The sequence below is a fragment of the Nerophis ophidion genome, linkage group LG06 (assembly GCF_033978795.1).
Source record: "Nerophis ophidion isolate RoL-2023_Sa linkage group LG06, RoL_Noph_v1.0, whole genome shotgun sequence".
Lineage (NCBI taxonomy): Eukaryota > Metazoa > Chordata > Actinopteri > Syngnathiformes > Syngnathidae > Nerophis > Nerophis ophidion.
This window is the reverse complement of record NC_084616.1, coordinates 33941133-33963180: the sequence shown is the minus strand read 5'-3', so window position 1 is coordinate 33963180 and position 22048 is coordinate 33941133. Positions and strand designations below refer to the sequence as shown.

At 38.0% G+C, this 22048-nt stretch overlaps 1 protein-coding gene across 4 annotated transcripts in view; it reads left to right on the top strand.

The window, feature by feature from the left end:
* Positions 1-22048, top strand: part of atf7a (activating transcription factor 7a) — a 56244-nt gene that overhangs the window by 15636 nt on the left and 18560 nt on the right. For 3 of the 4 annotated variants that reach the window (XM_061903487.1, XM_061903486.1, XM_061903488.1), the window contains exon 2: positions 9478-9549. In XM_061903487.1, coding sequence (XP_061759471.1) covers positions 9502-9549 — 48 coding nt within the window. In that variant the 5' untranslated portion in view covers positions 9478-9501. Of the gene's footprint in view, positions 1-9149; positions 9550-22048 lie in introns of those variants that run through there. The other variant, XM_061903485.1, reaches the window with a different exon arrangement.

The following is a 22048-nucleotide window of genomic DNA, read 5'->3' as shown; positions in this document are numbered from 1 at the left end:
GATGTTGTTTTGGGGAAACAAAATTATGCTTTTGAGAGACTGACAGCGCTGAGGTCTGACCGCTTGAAATTACTCGTAAGTTGAGGTACCATTGTATTATACTGAGGAGCCTGGACTTTTGTTGCTATAATACAGATACTTAGCAGTTGGTTTAATTTACGGTTATATGGTCATACTCACATTTTTCTCCTTCACCATCACTCATACTAAAAGTTAGAAAGTGAGATGGATAACGAAACACACCTTTAGAGTGAAAGTAAACCTTGGAGGATTTACTGAAGTTCTGTGTGAAGTCATGAGGATTGTTATTAAAACAAATTTCTGTTTAACGAATAAAGAGACATCAAGTATGTTTTCCTACATTTTGGTTGCTTTCCTAATTGTGTACCATAGCAGAGTTTGTATTGACATCTAGCATCATAAGTACTAGGGATGTACCGATCCTAAACTAATAATAAGCACCTCCATTATGGAAAATAAAGTGCCTTTGTTGAAATATCAGGTCTTACAGCTACTTACGCTTGTCATTTTGGTTCGTCATTTTGATGTTTATGGTGGACTTCCCACAAAACCAAATGTGACAATTCGCAGCTTGCATCACTTTCGTAAGATTTGAATACTTGAAGTGTGTCAATTTACCACTCATTGTCCACACCCCCTCTATAACGAACCAGACGAAGTCCCGTTTACTGATGGGTCTCTGCCCAAATAGGCTCAGTGGATTGGAAGCACTATGCGAGGGCCCTGACGCTGACATGTTTCCTCTCTCCAGAGTGTGAAGAAACAACTGTTTTGATCAGTGCAGACAGACGAGGACCCAAGACCTTTTCTTCATTAAACCAGGAGCCATTGCAGAGTAATTTGAGTGTTTAAGGTCCAAAGTAAGGTCGCACGATTTTGGCCAAAATATTAATCATGATTATTATTTATCAATATTGAAATCAAAATTACTAATCACGAGTATTCACTTTGATAGGTAAAACAGTGTTGGACGGTAGCTTTAACATGACGTAATAATTTGAACGCTTCATAGACTAAATAAACGTTATCCAGTCATCTAAAGATGAATCTTTGTGTTTTTGTTCATTATTAGTGTTCACATTTCAGCCTCTTCTCGTTACACAATGTCTTTAACTCTGTCTTTTTCCGTTTGATGGTTCATTCCATTGTATCGGGAAGTCAGAATTTTCAAGGTCCTAGTTGGAAGTTTCAACTGGAACGCTCCCGAGGTCGGTTTTCCTACTTGGAGAGTCTGAAAGTCCTCACCAACCCAGAGTTGGCTTTCAAAGATTGCTATTTTGATCATAACAATAGAAGAAACTTCTGTGATAGGCGCTATTAGCACTTCTGACTAGTTTTGTCAGACTAAATCAGCCACATATATATATATATATATATATATATATATATATATATATATATATATATATATATATATATATATTAGGGGTGGGCAAATGAATGCGTTAATTATGAGTTAACTCATCAATCTATTAACGCCGACAATTATTTTATCGCACATTTGCGTATGTTGTTTACATGCTTTTATTTTGTTAACGCCTTTTCTTAACAAGATGGCGTCGCCCTGCGTCGAGGGGCTCTTGGTAAAGATGGAACATTTGGCAAAAATACCGGACAATTCTGCACATTTCATGGCTGGCTTACAGCGTGGTCACTCCGGGATCACTTACGACCGCCAGACAATTCTGAATGTGGATAGATCGGGCCGTTTTGGACTGAATGAGGCGTGCTTTCTAGACCGGCTAGCTAGCATGGGAATACTTTGCCGGCTACATCCAGCGGCCTGTGAAGCAGCGGAGTAAATGTGTTGTCTGTCTATTTATGAATAATGCAGACGAGGAGTGTTTGCTGAGTTCTTAACGTTTGCTTTCAGAGCGTGCATATCACAACATACAAGATGCCGTCATGGCGACACAACCTATACCGGGCTAACCCGCATGCTCGTCACTCCTGTTGCATGCTGGGTAGGGTAGTTCTTTTTTTCCCTGGTTCATGACATCACAATATAGTACCATGTATATGATGCGTTCAGTTTATCAAAGCACCAAGCAAACAATCGGAAAATTCCCATCATATCAATTCCTAGATATGGTCATAATTATTTTAAGTGCACGAAGCAGAATAAACACAACATTATTAATATTGCTACTACGGATAATTTGATCAAAAATTCCCTAAAACAGCCCACTACCTATAATATAGGTTTTTTAAACATAAGATCCCTGATAAAAAAAATGTTTCTGCTGTTACCTCAGAAATTGCCTGTTCAGATGTTATGATTGTGGCTCAGAGATTTGTATGTAGATTATATTTATTTTCCATAACAAACAGGATAACTTAAATACCCTGGCAGTGGTAGTAATAAGCTTAAATGTTTGTATTTACATTTTTTGAGTTGATTTTCATAAAATATGCTATTTAACGGCTACTGTTTAACAAGGACTGATTTAAATTGTGTTTGCACAACAAATGTTTTGGCGCTTTTGTTCATGTGGGGGAATATTCCAATAAAGGTGCATTACACACTACTTTTGAATTCATTATTGGGCTTTGCGTATACAATGCAGTTAATCGCGATTAATCAGAGAAATAGTGCGATTAACTTCGATTAAAATTTTTAATCGTTGCCCAGCCCTAATATATATATATATATATATATATATATATATATATATATATATATATATATATATATATATATATATATATATATATATATATGTATATGTATATATATATGTATATGTATGTATATATATATGTATATGTATATATCTATATGTATATGTATGTATATATATATATATATGGTAACACCACTGTTGCGCGTGAAGTACATTTTCCTCATGTGGTATATGTGTACTACATCGCTAGCAATGACGCCTTTGTGTTTCCTCTTCATTCAGCGTGTTAGAAGGAGCACATAATTGTCCATAATTTGCCTATAATCAGATAAAGAAGGCGTATAAATAGCTTTCGCGAATGTGGTCATTTTAATTTCCGACTTTGTAACTGGAACGCTCATAGCTCGGCTGTGACGTCAACACCAGCGCCACCTTTCTACTTCCAAGGTAAATAGAACACACCATCATCATACAATTGATCGTCTTCAGTGTAAAACATGTTTATTGTAGTAGAAGTAGAGTGAAAAAACAGGATGACTTAATATACGTATGTGTGTTTCATTGTATTAATTATTGTATGTACAATTCGCAAAGTATGTGAAAATACCATCAAAAATGTCACCAACTACCGCAAATTCAGTCAGCCATTTTGAATATACACCTTCGGCATCATCTTTTTAGATCAGTCATACTGGAACTATGCAAATATTTGAAAGATATGTGCTGTTTATCATTCACAATCCTTATCGAAGTCAAGAACACATATGCTTGGCTTTTTTGTGCATTCTAAATCGTAAATAAATAGCTAACAATTGAGTCAACCAATCAAGGGTCCTCTATTGCGGTCATTGTACCCTCTCTAAAAAAATCCAGAAACCGCCGACAATACTCCATTTACATGTTGTGACCTAAAAAAATAACAAAATATGAGTGATATTGTTATAAGCGCCAACACAGACTGACTAGTTTAGCGGCCCATTGATAGCAGTGAGCTATTGCTAGCTTACGCTGCTGTTATTGACATACTAGAAGATGGCAACTGCTTTTGCTTTGTCTCAAATCTGCTAAAAGTACATTCTATATTATAATTTATGCATCTCTTACCTGGTAGTAGACAAATGTGGCAATGGTCTGACAGACTGGTCGACTTTTACGTCCCAGAGGTGGCGAAAAATACGCTTGTTGCAGGAATTTTTTTTTTAACTCTGCCTGCATGAGGGTTGTGATTGAATCTTCGTCTAACGGAATTATGTGAGCGTCCCGTCGGTCGACATCGCAGAGAGAGTGGAGATATTACAGTAATTTTTTTTTAAATTATGGTTTAATATTGTTGGTTTGTATGTTCGGCATCTAGCAATAACATGGATGTTCGTGTAACAATAAAGCTGCATCCGGCCAGCAGTCGGCTTGCTAAAACTCATTGCTCATCCTCTTTGTGTTCAGGCACAAAAATATAAACATATATTTTTTTCTAAAGTTATCGTAGTTGCCTCTCACAAAGTCTGCCTTATTAGCATTGTTGTTGATGGGGAAGGAAACTTAGGTTCCTAGCGCGACGTCACACGATCAAATGACTGTTTTCCTTATCTCTCAAAATGCTTTGGGAATCTCTGAGATTTGATACTATTTTGATCATATCACTATTTTGATCATATCTATTTATCGCAAACTTTAGAAGTCTTTCAGAATGATGAAATCTTATTTTTACGATAATAGCTTCAATATAGAGGCAACTTGTTTTTCCATTCCACTGGTACTTTGAATGACAAATTACAAAAATATAGCATGATTTAATGTAATAATTGTATTCACGTGAAAGAAAGGCTGGACAATTACGACAAAAATAGTAATCAGGATTATTTTTACTGATTTTGAAATGGGGATTGATATCACAATAGTTGATCAATTTGAAAACATGAGTATTTATTTTACCACCAAACCTGTAAGTAAACTCAAATATTATTGAACAGACAACAGATATTAATTACTATCACATATACAACAACAAGTAAAATGGTAAATGGTCAATTTAAAATAACAATAGAAATATGATAAAACAATAACATAATTTTTTTTCCAGTTTATACAATTTTTATTCCGTTTTTTACCTGTTACACTTATTTTACCACCATACAGTGTGGCCATTTTGTTTCATAAATAACATTTAATTAAATTTAAAAAATGCTCACATTTATTGGTGCAGTTACATCTTTGGACGATTTTAAACCATTATTTAGGTCAAAGCATAATATTTTTGTAATTACATTAATAAGTGCTTTAAGTACATTATCCTTGTGTAAGTGACTTTTTTCAACTTTTACTTTGTTAGCACATTTAAACCGGATGTTGCACAGAGTGCTGTTACTGTGAAGGGTGGTACTGCTGTTGTGAGCTTGACATGCGGAGTCGACGGCAACGTTCCCAGCAGATCACCTGCTGCATGTTTTCTCACGTCATTAACTGTAAGTCACAGCTGATTGAAGCGGTATTGAGAAAATGAAAGCAACATTAAATAGTGTTCTCCTTCGCTGTATAATTTTAGTGTGAGACAAATGAGTCTGGTTTCCAATATTGTCCACACCCGTCGCCATCTAAAAACAGCAGTGCACTCTTAAACGTACGGCGAGACGCGACAGAAATTAAACAAGGGAAAATGAAGTTGAACCAGGCGGTCGGTTGGCTCTGTTTACCCCGAAGGGAAATCGCCATGGCAAAGTCCAGCCAAACGACACTAGTGTGCTTGCACCAGCACAGTTGTTACTGCGTTTCTATTGAGCAAGCGTTGTTGCCTAAAATACATTAATGAATGACGGTTTTTGGGTAATTAAAAAATTCAACAGTATTACTAACTGTCAAGAAATTTAACTGCAGTTTATCATTATACAGTTTACAGTAGCATCCCTAGCTCTGGGTGTATGGATTGTTTTTGCTGGCTTTGGCTTCGTAGTTTAGTTGCTGTTTTAAGTGGCTATCTCAAAATTGTTTATATTAAAAAGTGTTTCGGGTATGAATGAGCGGTACTGGACACACTATTTTCCCAAATAAAGGTTCCTTCTCCTCACAATGACAGCATTTAAATCATATTTATGTCAGTTTGCATGATATTCAGCATTTACAGGGGATTCAGCTTTATTGGCCCTACTGTTACTCCATCCGCGATCAGGTCAACGTGGAAATCCATCCATCGAGCCATCTTTTTCTGCTAATCTGACGCCGCGTGACGAGGGCAGCAGCCTAGTAGAAAAGCCCAGACTCCCCTATCCCCAGGCACTTTTTCCACCTCCTCCCAAGGCGTTCCCAGGCCAGCTGGAAGACACAGTCAACCCAACGTCCTGGGATTTCCCCGGGGCCTCCTACCGGTCGGACGTGCTCTTAACACTCCCACCCTCATGAGCCAAAAGGACCAGATAGGACTCCTTCAGTTTGACGGCATCCCTCACTGATTGTGTCCACCAGCGGGTTCTAGGATTACCGCCACGACAGGCACCAACCACCTTGCGGCCACTGCTCCAGTCTGCTCCGGATGTCTCGACAATAGAGGTATAAAACATGGTCCACTCAGACTTAATTAAGTTTTGCGCCGCCTCGCTCATGACATGTTCAAAGTTCTTCCGGAGGAGGGAATTAAAACTCTCTGACAGGAAATTCTTCTCGACGTTCCCAGCAGACCCTCACAATGCGTTTGGGCCTGCCAGGCTTGATCGGCATTCCCCCCACCATCGAACCCAACTCACCACCAGTTGGTGATCGGTAGAAAGCTCCGCCCCTCTCTTCACCTGTGTGTCCAAAACATGAGATGACACAACCATGAAGTCAATCATTGAACTGCGTCCTAATGCCAAGTGCACATGTGGACATCTTTATGTTCGAACATGGTGTTCATTATGGACAATCTGTGACGAGCACAAAAGTCCAATAACAATACTCCACTCGAGTTTAGTTCCGGGCGGCCGTTCCCCCCAGTCACGCCTCTCTAGGTTTCACTGCTGTTGCCAATGTGAGCATTGAAGTCACCCAGTAGACCAAGGAAATCACCAGGGGGAGCACTCTCTCGTACTACCTCGAGGGAATCCAAAAAGTGCAGGTATTCTGAATCCCACCCAAAGGAGGAGGGAAGCTTTTCTCTTGTCCAGTAGGTTAAACTGCCAACGTACAGGCCACCCCGACCCCTCGACTTTCACTGCTTGCAACGCTAGAGTGTAAGATAGTACAGCCCCTCCCGAGAGGACTGTTTTCAGAGCCCTTGCTGTACTTCGAAAAATGAGTCCGACTAGATCTAGCTGGAATTTCTCCACCTCAAGCACCAGCTCAGGCTCCTTCCCTCCCAGCGAGGTGACGTTCCTAGAGCTACCTTCTGTAGCCGAGGATCAGACCGCCAAGGGTCTTTCCTTCGACTGCTGCCCAGCTCACTCTGCATCCGACCTCTATGCCCCCTCCTATGAGTGGTGAGTGCATTGAAGGAGGGACCCATGTTACCTCGCCATTGAGCCCCACCTCCGAGCCTGGCTCCCTAGAGGGGGCCCTGGTGATTCATGTCCGGGTGAGGGAAATCTGGGTCCTTGGTTTTGACTTTCCATAGAAGTCTTTGAGGTCAACGCGGAAATGCATTACTGTTTTTCTTGATTTTAGTGATTATTGATTAGGCCTACCTGCGCCCTGTCAAATAATATGTAGGGACCATGGTAAGATCCCAAACTTTTAGTAGATTTGGTCTTGCTTTCATTAAAATGCTTAGTCATCATCATCATTCACTATTACAGGCTCAGGAATTTGCATGCACATTGCTTGGACCATTAATGTTGTTTTAGATTGTAATATTTTTATGATCATGAGAAATCGAAATTTCATAAAGTCAAACGTGAACGTGTCCTTCAAGTAACATTCCTGCATTACCTGGATTCATACGCATGTGCATGGGGTGCATTAATTCCAATGGGGAGTACAGTGTGACAGAAAACTGACGAAAATGTTGGCACTCAACAAAAGAGTCACGGGACTGTATTTAGCACGATGGCTGGATGTTAGTTTTCCAGTGCGATTGCAAATAAACTAGCAGCAGTCTGGTGTGCAGGCGTCCACACCTTCGCTGTCCAAACACAGGAGTGCAGTCTTAGAACTCTGTGCTCATACACAATGGCTTCTGGTTTGGGGGAAGCAGCTTCATGGGGCCACACTATGAGCCGATGTTGCTATCGTGCTGCTGTAGGCGTTGAAAGTGCCTGATTTGATAATGTAGCGTAGCCTGCTTTTTAAAATATGATGTTTACCCTAATTTAATCATGGCAGCCAAAATCGTGACCATGATTAAAATTTGTTCAATTGTGCAACCCTAGCCCAGTGTCATCCAAGGGTGTAGCGTTCTATTCAGCCTTTCTGTAATGCTTTTGGCTCAGTGGCAGCTGTATTTGCAGACGGACATGGAGGGAAATATACTGACTTCAGCACTGGGAAGATTTTCAGCCATTTATACCTTGCCAACCTAATGAACAATCTGTCCCACTCTGTAATGCTACGCTACACGCTTAATGCATTTTGTAGGTGCACCAGAGGTTCACATGGTCAGAAACTCTGGATGGAGTCTTTCATACGAAGTTGTTGCAATGCTTTTAGAAACAATGAAAGATGCAGGAAAACATTTTTTTTCGGTTTCTACTTGTAGTCACAGCAAGACCCTTGATACATGTTGATAATTGCCATGCTGACAGTGGGACAACATTGCATAATAGCAGCCAGACTTCACTTTTAGGAAGGCTTAAACATTAATGTGCCTCTCCCATTAACATAGTTATGTCATTTAAATTTAATGCTGCTACCATTTCTGACTTTTCTAGTCTTGTCTTCACATGGAATGTTTGGCTGAGTATTTCGGATGCAGGGTGGGGTCTTTTGGGGTAAGTTGGGGATGAGTTTGAAGGGGAGTTGTTCTACTCTGTGGAGACACCTCATGGAATCCAAGCCAAGAGCAGCTTTAGGTTATGTCTCTGTAGCTTCACGCACTACAAGTTGAGAAGCCAATTGAAGTGTGTGTAAAGCGAGCTCTTGGAAAATAAGTCATAGTATTGAGGAAAAGTGGAATGTAGTTCTGAAGGTGCTTTGCTTAACTTTTCAAACCTGTGTGGGATTGGGTGTATTATGTCTAAACCAATTAGTAGAAATACATTTCAGTTTTAAACTAAAACCGTGTGTCAAAGCATACATAAACTGAAAAAACTTACGGATGGCAGAGACTGTGCAATTTTGTGTGTAATAAAAGAGAGTATGTAGTAGATGTCCTTTTGCACACAGCCAACTAACAGCAGTACATGATAATAGTTGTATAGTTATGGGTAATTGGTCCCAGACATAGTGGATTTATAGTGCTTCATATGCTAGACAGTGAATTCTCCAGCAGTGCATATATGAGCTGTGCACAGTTAAGAGTTGAATAAAAAAACAGGAGACGCGGAGGGGTGTGGCTACAGAGGTGACGAGAGGGAGTGGTAATATGAGAAGGAGGGATCACAGACAAAATGGAACAGAAGACCAGAAGGAGTGAGATGTCTTTGCGTGAAACGGTAGCTCTTGTCCTCCCTGGACGTGGCTTGTCATTGGCCCAGCTGAACCACCCTTGTGTCAAGGAAGTATCACCAGGGAAACTTTGTCCCACTGCCTCTGTGCATGTTTTTTTTCCCCATGCCAGGGTTATTTTTAAATTAACATTGCGCTTCCTTCTCGGACTAAAAACTACAAGAGACACCATCCCGCACCATACAGGAGTTTTTTTTTTACCCCTCTGGGTTCACAATTGGCAAATCAAGAAAAGATAATGTTCTCCTCTTCTCCACTCCCACAGTTACATTGCAAGCTCTTTGCAAAAATGGGCGATGATCGACCTTTTGTGTGCAGCGCTCCTGGCTGTGGACAGGTAAATCTGCCTTTTTACTTCTGTGTGTATGTTTATTGTGTTGAAACTGTACTTATATAAAGATATTTGGAAGGTAGCACGCAGTCTTGTGAGACACTGCTGTCTCCCTGAGCAGTGACTCACTAAAAGCTCGTCTGAGTAATCAGAGCACAGCTACTGTCTTAACCTGTCACTTTCAAAACAGTGCGCGTGCAGACACAGGTTTGAGCCGCAGCCATGATTTAACCGAGCGGCAAACAAACGCTCATATGCTAATGTCTTGTTGGGATGCCGCCTGATTTCACTTCCGTTACAGACTGTATGTCTGGTAGAAAGGCAGGCTATTCCCAACAGGCTAGAATTGATTCTAATGTTGTGTTTAGCAGGGTGTTTTATGCTTTGTAATGGATTACCTCTCCTGGGCTCTGGAGGATAAAAGTGCATAAGTGTTTAAGAAACATTTGAGATTCATAATAAGCCCTTGGCCACACTTGCAAAAAGATCTGAGGCAATTTGGTATACAGGCAAAATAATGTATTTTTTATTCATAAAACAATAAATCATGTATTTTTTTTACAAACATTGTAAATACCCAGGGATTACTTCAAAACATTTCAATTGTCCTTTAGCATTCTTCTGTAATGTAAACATCAAGATTAATTTAGTTAAAGCAACAAAGTCACATGTGGTGCTAGGAAGCCAAAGTGACGCTGAATGTCAGCATTTGGTGTGCAGCTGTGGCATTCGGACGAGCTTTGTTTGATTGTGAACTCTTGCATAAACAGATACGGCTGGCTGTCCTCATTCTGCAGTTTAGCTAACTTTGGCAATTGGTTGGATTTCCCTTAATGCTTTATAACAATTCAAGTATGTCAAAGCTTTATGTAAGATCTACATGAACATGTTATATTTTATGTCTTCTTTTTTGTTTTGTCCTGTATTCAACACACGTGTTTATGTTTTAACTCCCTTTTCCAGAAATTACTTTTTTCAAACCTCTAGGTGGCTAAAGTGACTTGAAAGTTATCTCAAAAACATTTTGCTTTTATATGGCTTATAGACTGAATGAAAAGTTTCAACTCCCAATTGTTGTGGATAGCGATATATATGTTTGTGGACCGAGGTTTGGTAATGAATATTGACTCTCGGTATTATATTTTCATCAACGTTTTTATTTACTTAGGAAGCAGCCCAAAACAATAGTGATTGATCACAGTGCTATTGACCAACCAACATTTACAATGATTGTATACCAGCTGGTGTTATGGCATTTTATGGTAACTGTCCAAAGGAAAGCAGTGATATGTTATGTTAATTTGGTACAAGCATTACCCGGGGAGTACATCTAGACTATACCATTCCATATGATAAACTGCACCCACAAATCGCATGACAGTCTAAAGTTATTCATGACTTGATAAAACTCTTAAGTTGTATGAAGTTGGGCTACTTTGTTGTGGTCATATACTGTAGACCAGCGCCCGAGTTTAGTTCAAAACTTGGGAGACCAACATTTCTGCAGCAAATTCCTAAAAACACCACCAGAAAACATAGACCACTGGGCTCCAGTCCAAAATTGTACTTTACGTAACTGAGTCTTTCCTCATGGCTCTCATTTAAGCCCTCTACTTTTTGGCAGTAACAGTTCTTTTTTCATTTGATTTATGTAACTAAAGTGTTGCTATAGTTCATTTCAGATGCAGTCAGTGGTCAATTGTTCAACTTCTTTGGCTGGACTAATAGTGTTACTCATGGTACCAACTTTTTTTTTCAACCTCTCTTTTTCATACGTTGGACTATTCATCTGGTGGCCTGCAAGTTAAGTTACAAAAAACTTGTGAGATTCGCATCTTTGCAGAGCCTTAAAAACAGCAGCACGCTCCTGTAACAGTAACTAAATAAATAGACCAAATTTAAATGTTTTCAGTAGATGACGATAGTTCTCTGGAATATACAAAATAAGAATACTAGTGAAAAGAGAAGTCGGGCTCCGAGGTCCTAAACCTTTTGGAAATGTGGATCCCAAAACAATTTAGTTGAATATCCCCACTGGAGGACAAAGAAATAGATCACTGAGTCACTCCCCATTTTAGTCTTACTAACATCTTCTCACTACCAGCTAGAATAACATCATCTTCAGCTCAAAACCAGGTCATTTAGTTTTTAAACATTAGAACGGCGTTAATTTCAAGCTTTTATTTGCAGGAATTTTCTTTTGTTTCCATATTTTGATTAATGCAGTAAACTGAATTATTGAACATCCACCATAGGAATCCAAGCTTCACTAGGTTGACAATAGCAACGGTCTGGGTAAGGTCTATATTGTTTTTAGCACTTTTCAATTTTTTGGGAACCGGGAAAACTTAGTTGTCAAAAAGCAATAAATAGTTTGTATAATTAAAAGAGTGGTTATATAAAAGTGCAGGACTAATAGACTCAAAAACTCCTTTGTCCCGCACGCCATTAGACTGTACAACTCCTCTCTGGGGCGGGGGGGGTACTAGGATAACAGGGGATGCAAAACAATAACTGTGCAATACGTTTTCATAACATGGTCGCTACTGCCTACTTTCTCTTGTTATATTCTTATTTTACTGTTATATTTTTAATCCCATTGTTGCTTTTTATTTATTTTTGTATTCTTATTGTAATATTTCTCTATTTTGTTTCCATTTAAACCCCCATTTTTTTTTTTTTTTTAAATTGATCTCAACTCTGTTCACTGCTGCTGGAGTTTTAATTTTCCTGAAGGAACTCTCCTGAAGGAATCAATAAAGTACTATCTATCTATCTATCCATCTATCTATCTATCTATCTATCTATCTATCTATCTATCTATCTATCTATCTATCTATCTATCTATCTATCTATCTATCTATCTATCTATCTATCTATCTATCTATCTATCTATCTATCTATCTATCTATCTATTTATCTATCTTTCATGGTGATTTGGGAGTAGAACATTTGCACATAACTATGATTTAACCAGATGGCCTTTGTACTTTAAAAGGAAACTGTACCTTTTTTTTAGAACTTTGCCTCTTGTTCACAATCACTATGAAAGACATAACGATGAGACCCAACAAACCACTTACTGTACAATGTCTGTGGTCATTCAGATGCCGACTGCTAGGATGTTCATGTATTACCTTTTAGATGAAGAATGACTCATAATCCTTGCAAAGAAAGGGGGATGGAACCAAGTAGGGCTGGGCGATATATCGATATACACAATATATCGCGGGTTTGTCTCTGTGCGATATAGAAAATTACTGTATCGTGATATTCAAGTATACGTTCTCACTCAGTTGCTTTTAGCTGTGGGCATTACATTACAGGCTCTTTTCGCTCTCTCCTGTCTCTCCGTCTCACAGCCAGGCAAGCGCACCTTATTACATATGTCACATGAAATCTCGCATACGTCACATACGTATACGCCCTCGCGGAGCAGAGAGGTTGCAGCATTGGTAACGTTAGCTGTGATGCTAGCAGAGCCGTGCGAGTGGTAATACGAGAGAAAGAAGGTGCGAATGAAGGAAGAATTAATTCCCTAGAAAAACAGCACGGGATCCATCGTCTGGCGGGGGTTCGGGTTCAAGTGGGAATATGTCGAAGAGACAACCGTAATTTGTCAAGTGTGGGCCAAAAGCGTTGCTACCAAAAGTAGCTTAACTACTAATATGTAGCATCATTTGAAAAGTCACCTGCTAGAGAATGAAGAGTGTTTACTCTGCAGGTCAACATCTCCGTTCGGTGCCACACGCCCACACCATCAAAATACCGAGGCAAACATTTCCAGATCAACACCATATGAAAAAAATAGTCAACAATCGGATTTAGCAACGTCCGTAGTAACCTACCACATAGCGAAAGACTAACACTATTTGATTTCCTATTATGCAGCTCATTTTTATTTTACACTTAAAATGTCTCTGACAATCTTGCACTTTCTGTTTTGGAAATTACATGGAACGTTTATGCCATCGCTTGATAACTGTTTAATAAATGCAGTTTTGGTCAATTGACTTAGTTGTGATTTCCTTCTCTGCATGAAAGTTTAAAATGAGCATATATTAATGCAGTATGAACAAGAATGTTTTAATGTAGACACATAGAATCATCATACTGCTGTGATTATATGTATCAAGTGTTAATTCAAGGCCAAGGCAAAATAGAGATATATATCGTGTATCGCGATGTGGCCTAAAAATATTGAGATATTAAAAAAAGGCCATATCGCCCAGGCCTAGAACCAAGCGTCTTTTCGTGTCGTTGCCATTTCTGGGTCTGAATTTGTGGTCAAAGTGTACCAACTTTTCAAAATACATCCTTGTCCTTTTTTTTTTTTGTCCTTGTTCTTCTACTATCCAGGTGAGAGGCATGATTTATGTTCTTGCTTAAGGTTTGATGAGCAAGGAAACGAGGAAACACCTCATCAGTCGATCATGTCAGCATTGGCACGCAAGCTTGTGATCGCGACGGTTTGTTTGCGTTACCGCTTATAATAACAATATCACTAATACTTGGTTAATATTCAAATCACAACATATAAATGGAGTATTGTTGGCAGTTTTTGGATGATTATTTATTGTTTTTTTTAGGCGGAATAGAGGACCTCCCATTAACTCTGCTGTAAATTGACTTTTATTTATGTTTATTTACGAGTTAGATTGCTTTAAAAATGCATCCGTCGTCTTGTCTTTCATAATGATTGTAAGCGATAGGCAAAATTCCAATAAAAGTACAGGTCTCTTTTAAAAACAGTGTTTTTTGACAACCTGATATGTCAGCCCAAAACTTATACAATAATAATGAAGGGCGGTGTAATTAATTAATAAAATATTCACTCTTTAAAGCTCCTGAGGAGGATTTGTCTATGTACCAATAGTAAACATGCAACTTGTAAATTGTAGCTACTGTGTAAGTTCTGTGCTAACGTGTTTTTAGTCCAGTACATTATTATTGTAGAAGTTAGCCCTACTACTATTATGATTTTGCAAAACTTTACAGACGTAGCAAGCGATAAACTCTTTACATTTTTTTTTTGCATGGATATAGGAATGAACCTATTGATCAAGGAATTTATTTTTGCAGTTACAAAAGGCTTAGGACCAGAGACCCATCAGATGTCTACACTGTACTGTTGCCATTGTCTATGTCTAAGCAAAAATTTATAACCTCTCTCTTGGTTGTGCAGGTGTGCCTAATGAGAGAGACATAGAGTATATGATAAGACATTTTGTGTCCAAGTGCAGTTTTACAGCTGCCCAGCATAAGCAACAGTTGTCGACCAGGAAAGTCTGAATCATGGCTGTAATTTGTAGAGGATGTTTGACTCCTGGCTCTTCTCTAGGTTTTCCTTTCACCAGGCTAACGACGGCAACAACAGCAACAACTGACCCCCACTATATGCCGCCCAGTATTTTGTACCTCAGCAGGCGTAATCCTAGCTACCGGTATCTCCAGCACGGTGATTAGTACGTACATGTAGTTGTATTGGCGATGCGTCCATGTAAGGCTAAAAATAATCTCCCTGACACTTGACTGTGTTTCCACTTCACTCTCTCACAGCAGCGTTCATAAATGCAACACGGCATCCTTAAAATAGGCTGCAGCCAATGGCAACTAGGCTGGTGCCAGAGTAAGATTATTCCTCCTACGCCTCTGACTGATTCACCTCACCACTTCTCCAAAGAAGTGTCGCGTCCTGGATAATGCCAGAAGCTTCTGACCTCTTGACTAGTTTGACTAGAAGTAAAAGAACATCGGTCAATGGTGAAATAAAATTTACAGTACATACATACATTTTACAAGGAGTTGCCCTTCTCCATCCTCAAATTGTGTCAATTTGCACCAAAAGGACTTCAGTTACCGGTAATTACATATTTTCCAGACTATAAGCCGCACTGTTATTATATGGGTGCGTTGTGAAATTAGATATTTACGTAGAGAAAGATTTTGTAAATTTTTATGAACATACCTTAATTGTTTCCAAAAATTGTCTGTAATTCGGCAGTAAAACGTCTGATTACAAAACAGAAAGGTGATATATATTTTCAGGCATAGTCTATGAGATGAATGAGGTTTTCTGCATTTTTATTAGGTTCAAAATTATTATCAGGATTTTTCTTTCTTTACTTTGTAAACACTTTGAGTTTGAACATTTTCTTAAATCCTAACATTTTAGAACAATGTTTAATTTCTTTTTTTATTTTCCATAATTTAGCCATTAGCAAGAAAAACAATCTATAAATTAACCGCAGTGTTCAAAGTTTGGTAAAAATTAGCAGTTATAGTCTGGAAAATACGTTAAAACAAAATAATGCATTCTGTTTGATGCTGTACTGTACCTGTAGTGTTAAAATTGTAACAACAATATATTTCAGTCAATAAAATCAGTAATATTTGATTTTGACTTCCAATATAAAAGAATGTTTTAAGTTGCACACAGTGTTTGTGTACGCTTACTCATGTTATCAGACTTTGTTGTACACGTGTTTAGAGAACAGCTGTATACTCACCAGTCAATAGCTGCAGAGGATCAAGTGACTCACAGCCAAAGTGACTGGAAACAACTGATACATACAACCGTGACGATAAATATAGAGTAACAATTTAAACTGGAGCACTTCTTCCTTAAACAGTGGTAATCTTATTACTGTTGTGATTGCAAAATAACACAAAGAGCTGATGCAACAAATCCACAAGAAAACACTGCTTTTCCTTTTTAAATTTGCATTTCTATACTGTTAATACCAACTATTTGTTGTATCAGCCATTTTTTCCTTTCCCTAATAACCAAATACAGTGCATCTGGAAAGTATTCACAGCACTTCACTTTTTCTACATTATTTTATGTTACAGCCTTATTATTCCAAAATAAATAAAAATGATTTTTGTCCTTAAAATGCTTTACACAATAATACCCGGGCAGCACGGTGCCAGAGGGGTTAATGTGTCTGCCTCACAATACAAAGGTCCTGAGTAGTCCTGGGTTCAATCCTGGGCTCGGGATCTTTCTGTGTGGAGTTTGCATGTCCTCCCCGTGACTGCGTGGGTTCCCTCCGGGTACTCCGGCTTCCTCCCACTTCCACTGAGTGTGTGAATGTTTTCTGTCTATCTGTGTTGGCCCTGTGATGAGGTGGCGACTGAGATAGGCACCAGCGCCCCCCACGACCCCACAGGGAATAAGCGGTAGTAAATGGATGGATGGATGGACAATAATACCCCGTAATGACAATGTCAGAATGTTTTTAAGAGCTTTTGTTATTCACAGCCTTTCCCCAATACTTTGTTGATGCAACTATTGGGGTCACTTCCTGTTCATGAGAAAGGACGCAAAAGAAAAAGGCTCCGCTTTTGCTACCGGAGTTTTTGTTTATTCTGAAGATTTTGACCACTTATTTGCGATCACAGCCACAGGAGAGTAACCTGGCATCCTTGACCTCATTTTGGTCAGTTGTGAGGCACTGATACGCTGAAATAAGGCAAGTTGGATGAGTCGTTTGCCTCAAGCCATCGGCGCCTTACCGCAGCTCAAAGCGGTTGCCTGGCAACCAAAAACTACGGCGAGTTTACAGCTGTTTTAAAGTGCTTCCAACGTCGCAGTGTTATAAGTTGACAGACTAACACCTCAAATTGATCTGTGAACAACACAAGGTACGCATTGTTGGAACAACCAAGTTAAACCTGCTGCAAGTTGCTAAAGTAACTGCCGTTTAAGACACAAGAGGCACTGACGTCATCGATCTGCCGCTATGCCAAAAGCTAAAGGGAAGACTGAAAGCCCGAAACCTTCGGTGTCAGCCGACACAGGACACAACTGGGACCAAGATTTGAGACTGGACACAGGACATGATGGGGAACAAGGAGTACTACAAAAATACTCCTTGAAATGAAAGAAGAAATTAAAGAAATAAAAAAAGATCAGAAAAAAGCAATGGAAGAACACAAACAAGATGTGAAAAGTCTGCAGCAAAATATTGAAAGTCTGCAAACTCAAATCATCACCAGAAAAAATAAAGTCTCTGATGTGTGCCAACATTTGAAGACCTTTCAAGAAGAAATGCGCCAACAAATGAAGACCTTTCAAGAAGAAATGCGCCAACAAATGAAGACCCTTCAAGAAGAAAACTACATGCTGTGGAATATCATAGATGAAATGGAGCAGGATAAACGAATGAATGATATCATTGTGACAGGGCACCGAATTAAACCAAGATCCTATGCGAAAGCTGTGAATAATGAAGGTGAACCAGATGAGATGGATCTTGTCTCGGCAGAACAGCAAGTGGTCAACTTCCTGCAATCAAAGGAAATTGAAATCGACATTAATACCATCGAAACATGCATCCCACTGAACAGAAGAGACAACAACGCCACTCCAGTCCTGCTTGTGAAATTTGTAAACAGAAAATCTAAAATGGCATTTCTGAGACAGGGAAAGAAGCTGAAGGGAACAAATGTGTACATGAATGAGCATCTCACTAAACGTAATGCTGGAATCGCCAAGAAAGCACGCGACTTGAGAAAGCAGGGAAAAATCCAGGGAACTTGGAGCGCCAACTGTAAAATTTACATCAAGCTGAATGGAGGTCCAGAAGCAAGAGTCATTGTTGTCAATGACATCAAAGACCTGGACAAATTTTAAGTTTACACAGCTTCCACAACAACGATGATAATGGACTCTGACAGAAAACAAGCACCTAAATTCAACATCAACACTACTACACTGCAAGGGACGACTAAAAAAGAAGACTTAGATTCAGGACTGCATCCATCTACACTTATAGAGATTATTGAAACGACATCAAAGATTGTTGAGCAAGGAAATATGGAACTACAAAACTTTTGCAACAAAGAGCACAAAAACCAGGATTTGGAAAACGATATAGATCCAGATACAATTTTTTTTTCCCACATTAGTAATAATTGTTTTTATTACACAGATGAGCAATATAATAGCAACATTAAAAGTGACAACAAATTGTCAATTATTCATTTTAATAGCAGAAGCTTGTATGCAAACTACAACAACATTAAGAACTTTTTGGAACACATCAACGAACCCTTCAAAGTGATCGCCATCACAGAAACATGGATTGATGATAAAAAAGGAATAGATTTTGATCTGGAAGGATATGAACTAAACTATATAAACAGAACCAACAAAAATGGAGGAGGAGTACCTGTGTATGTGATGAAGAACCTGAACTACGAAGTGGTAAAAAACATGTCATTTGCTATAGATAATATCTTAGAATGTATTACCATTGAAATATGTCAGGAAAATAGCAAAAACATAGTAATTAGTTGTATATACCGATCACCTAAGTCAAGTATAGAAACATTTGAAGAATGGATCAAGGCAACTTACATGGACAATGGTAAAAAAATAATTTTCTTATGCGGTGACTTTAATATTGACTTATTGAACCCTAACAAGCAAAAGTTTATTGATTACTTCATTGATACAATGTACAGCATCAGTTTATATCCTAAAATCACAAAGCCAAGCAGAATCACAGGACACTGTGCCACGCTTATTGATAATATTTTTACTAATGATTTTGATAATAACACTACAAGTGGTTTACTTATAACCGACGTTAGTGATCATCTGCCAGTTTTTACAATATATGATGGAAACTGTAAAAAGAACACGGAAGACAAAAGGACATTTCAAAGACTGTGCACAGAGAAGAGGATGATTGCTTTCAAAATGGAGCTACAAAAGAAAGATTGGGACAATGTGTACAATGAAGAAGAGGTTGATGAAGCATACGAATATTTCTTAAACAAGTTCATAATACTTTATAACAAAAATTGTCCATGGAGACAACTCAGTAGTAAACAGAGAAAAAATAATCAACCATGGATGACAAAAGGATTAAAAAATGCTTGTATATAGAAAATTTAGAGTACAAACAACTACAGAGGCAGAAGTTAAGTACAAAAAGTATAAAAACAAGTTAACAAACATACTACGATCATGTAGAAAAGAATATTACAGTGAATTATTGGACAGGAACAAAAATAATATGAGAGCAACATGGGGCATTCTCAATAGCATTATTAAAAATGGCACTAAGAGGGATTACCCCCATTACTTCTTAGATAGAAATAAACATAATGACAACATAAAGGAAGTAGTTGATAGCTTTAATAACTACTTTGTAAATATTGGACCAAAATTGGAAGAAAGGATTCCAGACCCAGTTTCAATTGAGGACTATTATGATACCATAGAGCGAAATCCCAACTCCATGTTCCTCAGTAATGTGACACAGGAGGAAATAGTTAAAATTGTGAAAAAATGTAAATCAAAGACTTCAACTGATTGTAATGGAATTGATATGGATACGATAAAAAAGGTGATTGATGAGATCTCAGGACCATTAATGTATATTAGTAACCTATCATTTCAAACAGGTACATTTCCAAACAAAATGAAAATAGCTAAAGTTGCACCAATTTATAAGACTGGTGATAAACATCTATTTACAAATTATAGCCCTGTTTCTTTACTTCCACAATTTTCTAAAATCATTGAAAAACTGTTCAATAACAGATTAGAGAGTTTCATAAATAAATATAGAATACTCGAAGACAACCAATATGGATACAGAGCTAATGTTTCAACTTCAATGGCTTTAATTGAAATCACAGAAGAAATTACCAATGCAATAGATAGTAAAAAATGTGCGGCAGCAGTGTTTATGGATCTAACTAAAGCATTTGACACAATTAATCACAATATTTTAATAAAAAAACTGGAACGATATGGCATCAGAGGGTTAGTCTTAAATTGAAGCTAGGCGAACACACTTCTACAATGCTAAATATTTCCTGTGGTGTACCTCAGGGATCAATACTAGGACCTAAATTATTCAATCTCTATATAAATGACATTTGTAAAGTTACAAGAGATTTAAAGTTAGTATTATTTGCGGATGATACAACAGCCTTTTGTTCAGGAGAGAACACTCAGTGGATAATACAAATAATAACAGAAGAAATGAACAAATTAAAAAAATGGTTTGACAAAAACAGACTATCATTGAATCTCAGTAAAACTAAAATAACGCTATTTGGTAACAGTAGAAAAGAAAGTCAAACACAAATACAAATAGACGGAATAGAAATTGAAAGAGTAAATGAAACCAAATTTCTAGGTATAATGATTGATGATAAATTGAACTGGAAATCTCATGTAAAAAATATACAACATAAAGTTGCAAGAAATACACCAATAATGAATAAAGCCCAATATGTTCTAGACCAAAAATCACTTTATATTCTCTACTGCTCACTAGTGTTACCATATCTGAGTTACTGTGTAGAAATATGGGGAAATAATTACAAAAGTACACTTCATTCACTAACAGTATTACAAAAAAGATCAGTTAGAATAATACATAATGTTTGATATAGAGAACATACAAACCCTTTATTTATTGAATCAAAGATACTGAAATTCCACGACATAGTGGAATTGCAAACAGCTAAGATTATACACAAAGCAAACTATAACCTGCTTCCCAAGAATATACAACAATTCTTCTCAACAAAAGAAGAGAAATATAATCTTAGAGAAAAATGTAATTTAAAACATTTGTATGCACGTACAACAATTAAAACCTTCAGTATATCAGTATGTGGAATTAAATTATGGAATGGGTTAAGCAAAGCAATCAAACAATGTACTAATATGATCCACTTCAAGAAACTCTTCAAACTGGAAGTGTTAACAAAGTACAAAAATGAAGAACCATGATAAACATTCTGATTTTACTCACTCATTCATTCTCAAAATAATCTGATTTATCTCATCGTATGGATTAAAATTTAAGCAATTATTTATTTATTTATTTATTTGTATTGTGATTACTTATTACTTATGGAGTATACATTGTGAATACATTGAGAACAGGAAGTGAACAAAAGTTTTAGCAACTGTTATGTAAAGAAAAGGGGTAGGATTAAATAAGCTCTGCTTCTTCCTCCTCCTTTTCGAACATGTTGGAAAGAGAAACTGGAAATTGTGATGTATCATGTTGTATGCTTGCATGTTCGAAATAAACTCAAACTCAAACTCAAACTCAACTTTAAGAGCAATTACAATTATATTTTTGAATATGATGCCTCAAGTTTGGCACACCTATCTAAGGGCAGTTTCTCCCATTCCTCTTTGCAGCACTTCTCGAGCTTCATCAGGTTGAATGGGAAGCGTTGGTGCACTGCAATTTTCCCTCCAATTTTTCATATGTGAGCAAACGCCAAAACTCCTTGAGCATTCAGTGGCGCTCATGTGAGCGACGGCAGACGTGCACACTGTTATGCGCTTATCTTTTTATTCACTTTTGTGCGCGGCCTGGATCTGCGTGCGCAGAAGACGCGTGAGCAGTGTGCAATTGCACAGGCGCGTAACTTAGAGGGAACGTGTGTGCACAGCCATTTTCAGATCTCTCCAGAGATGTTCAATCGGATTTAAGTCTGGGCTCTTGAGTTCAAGAGT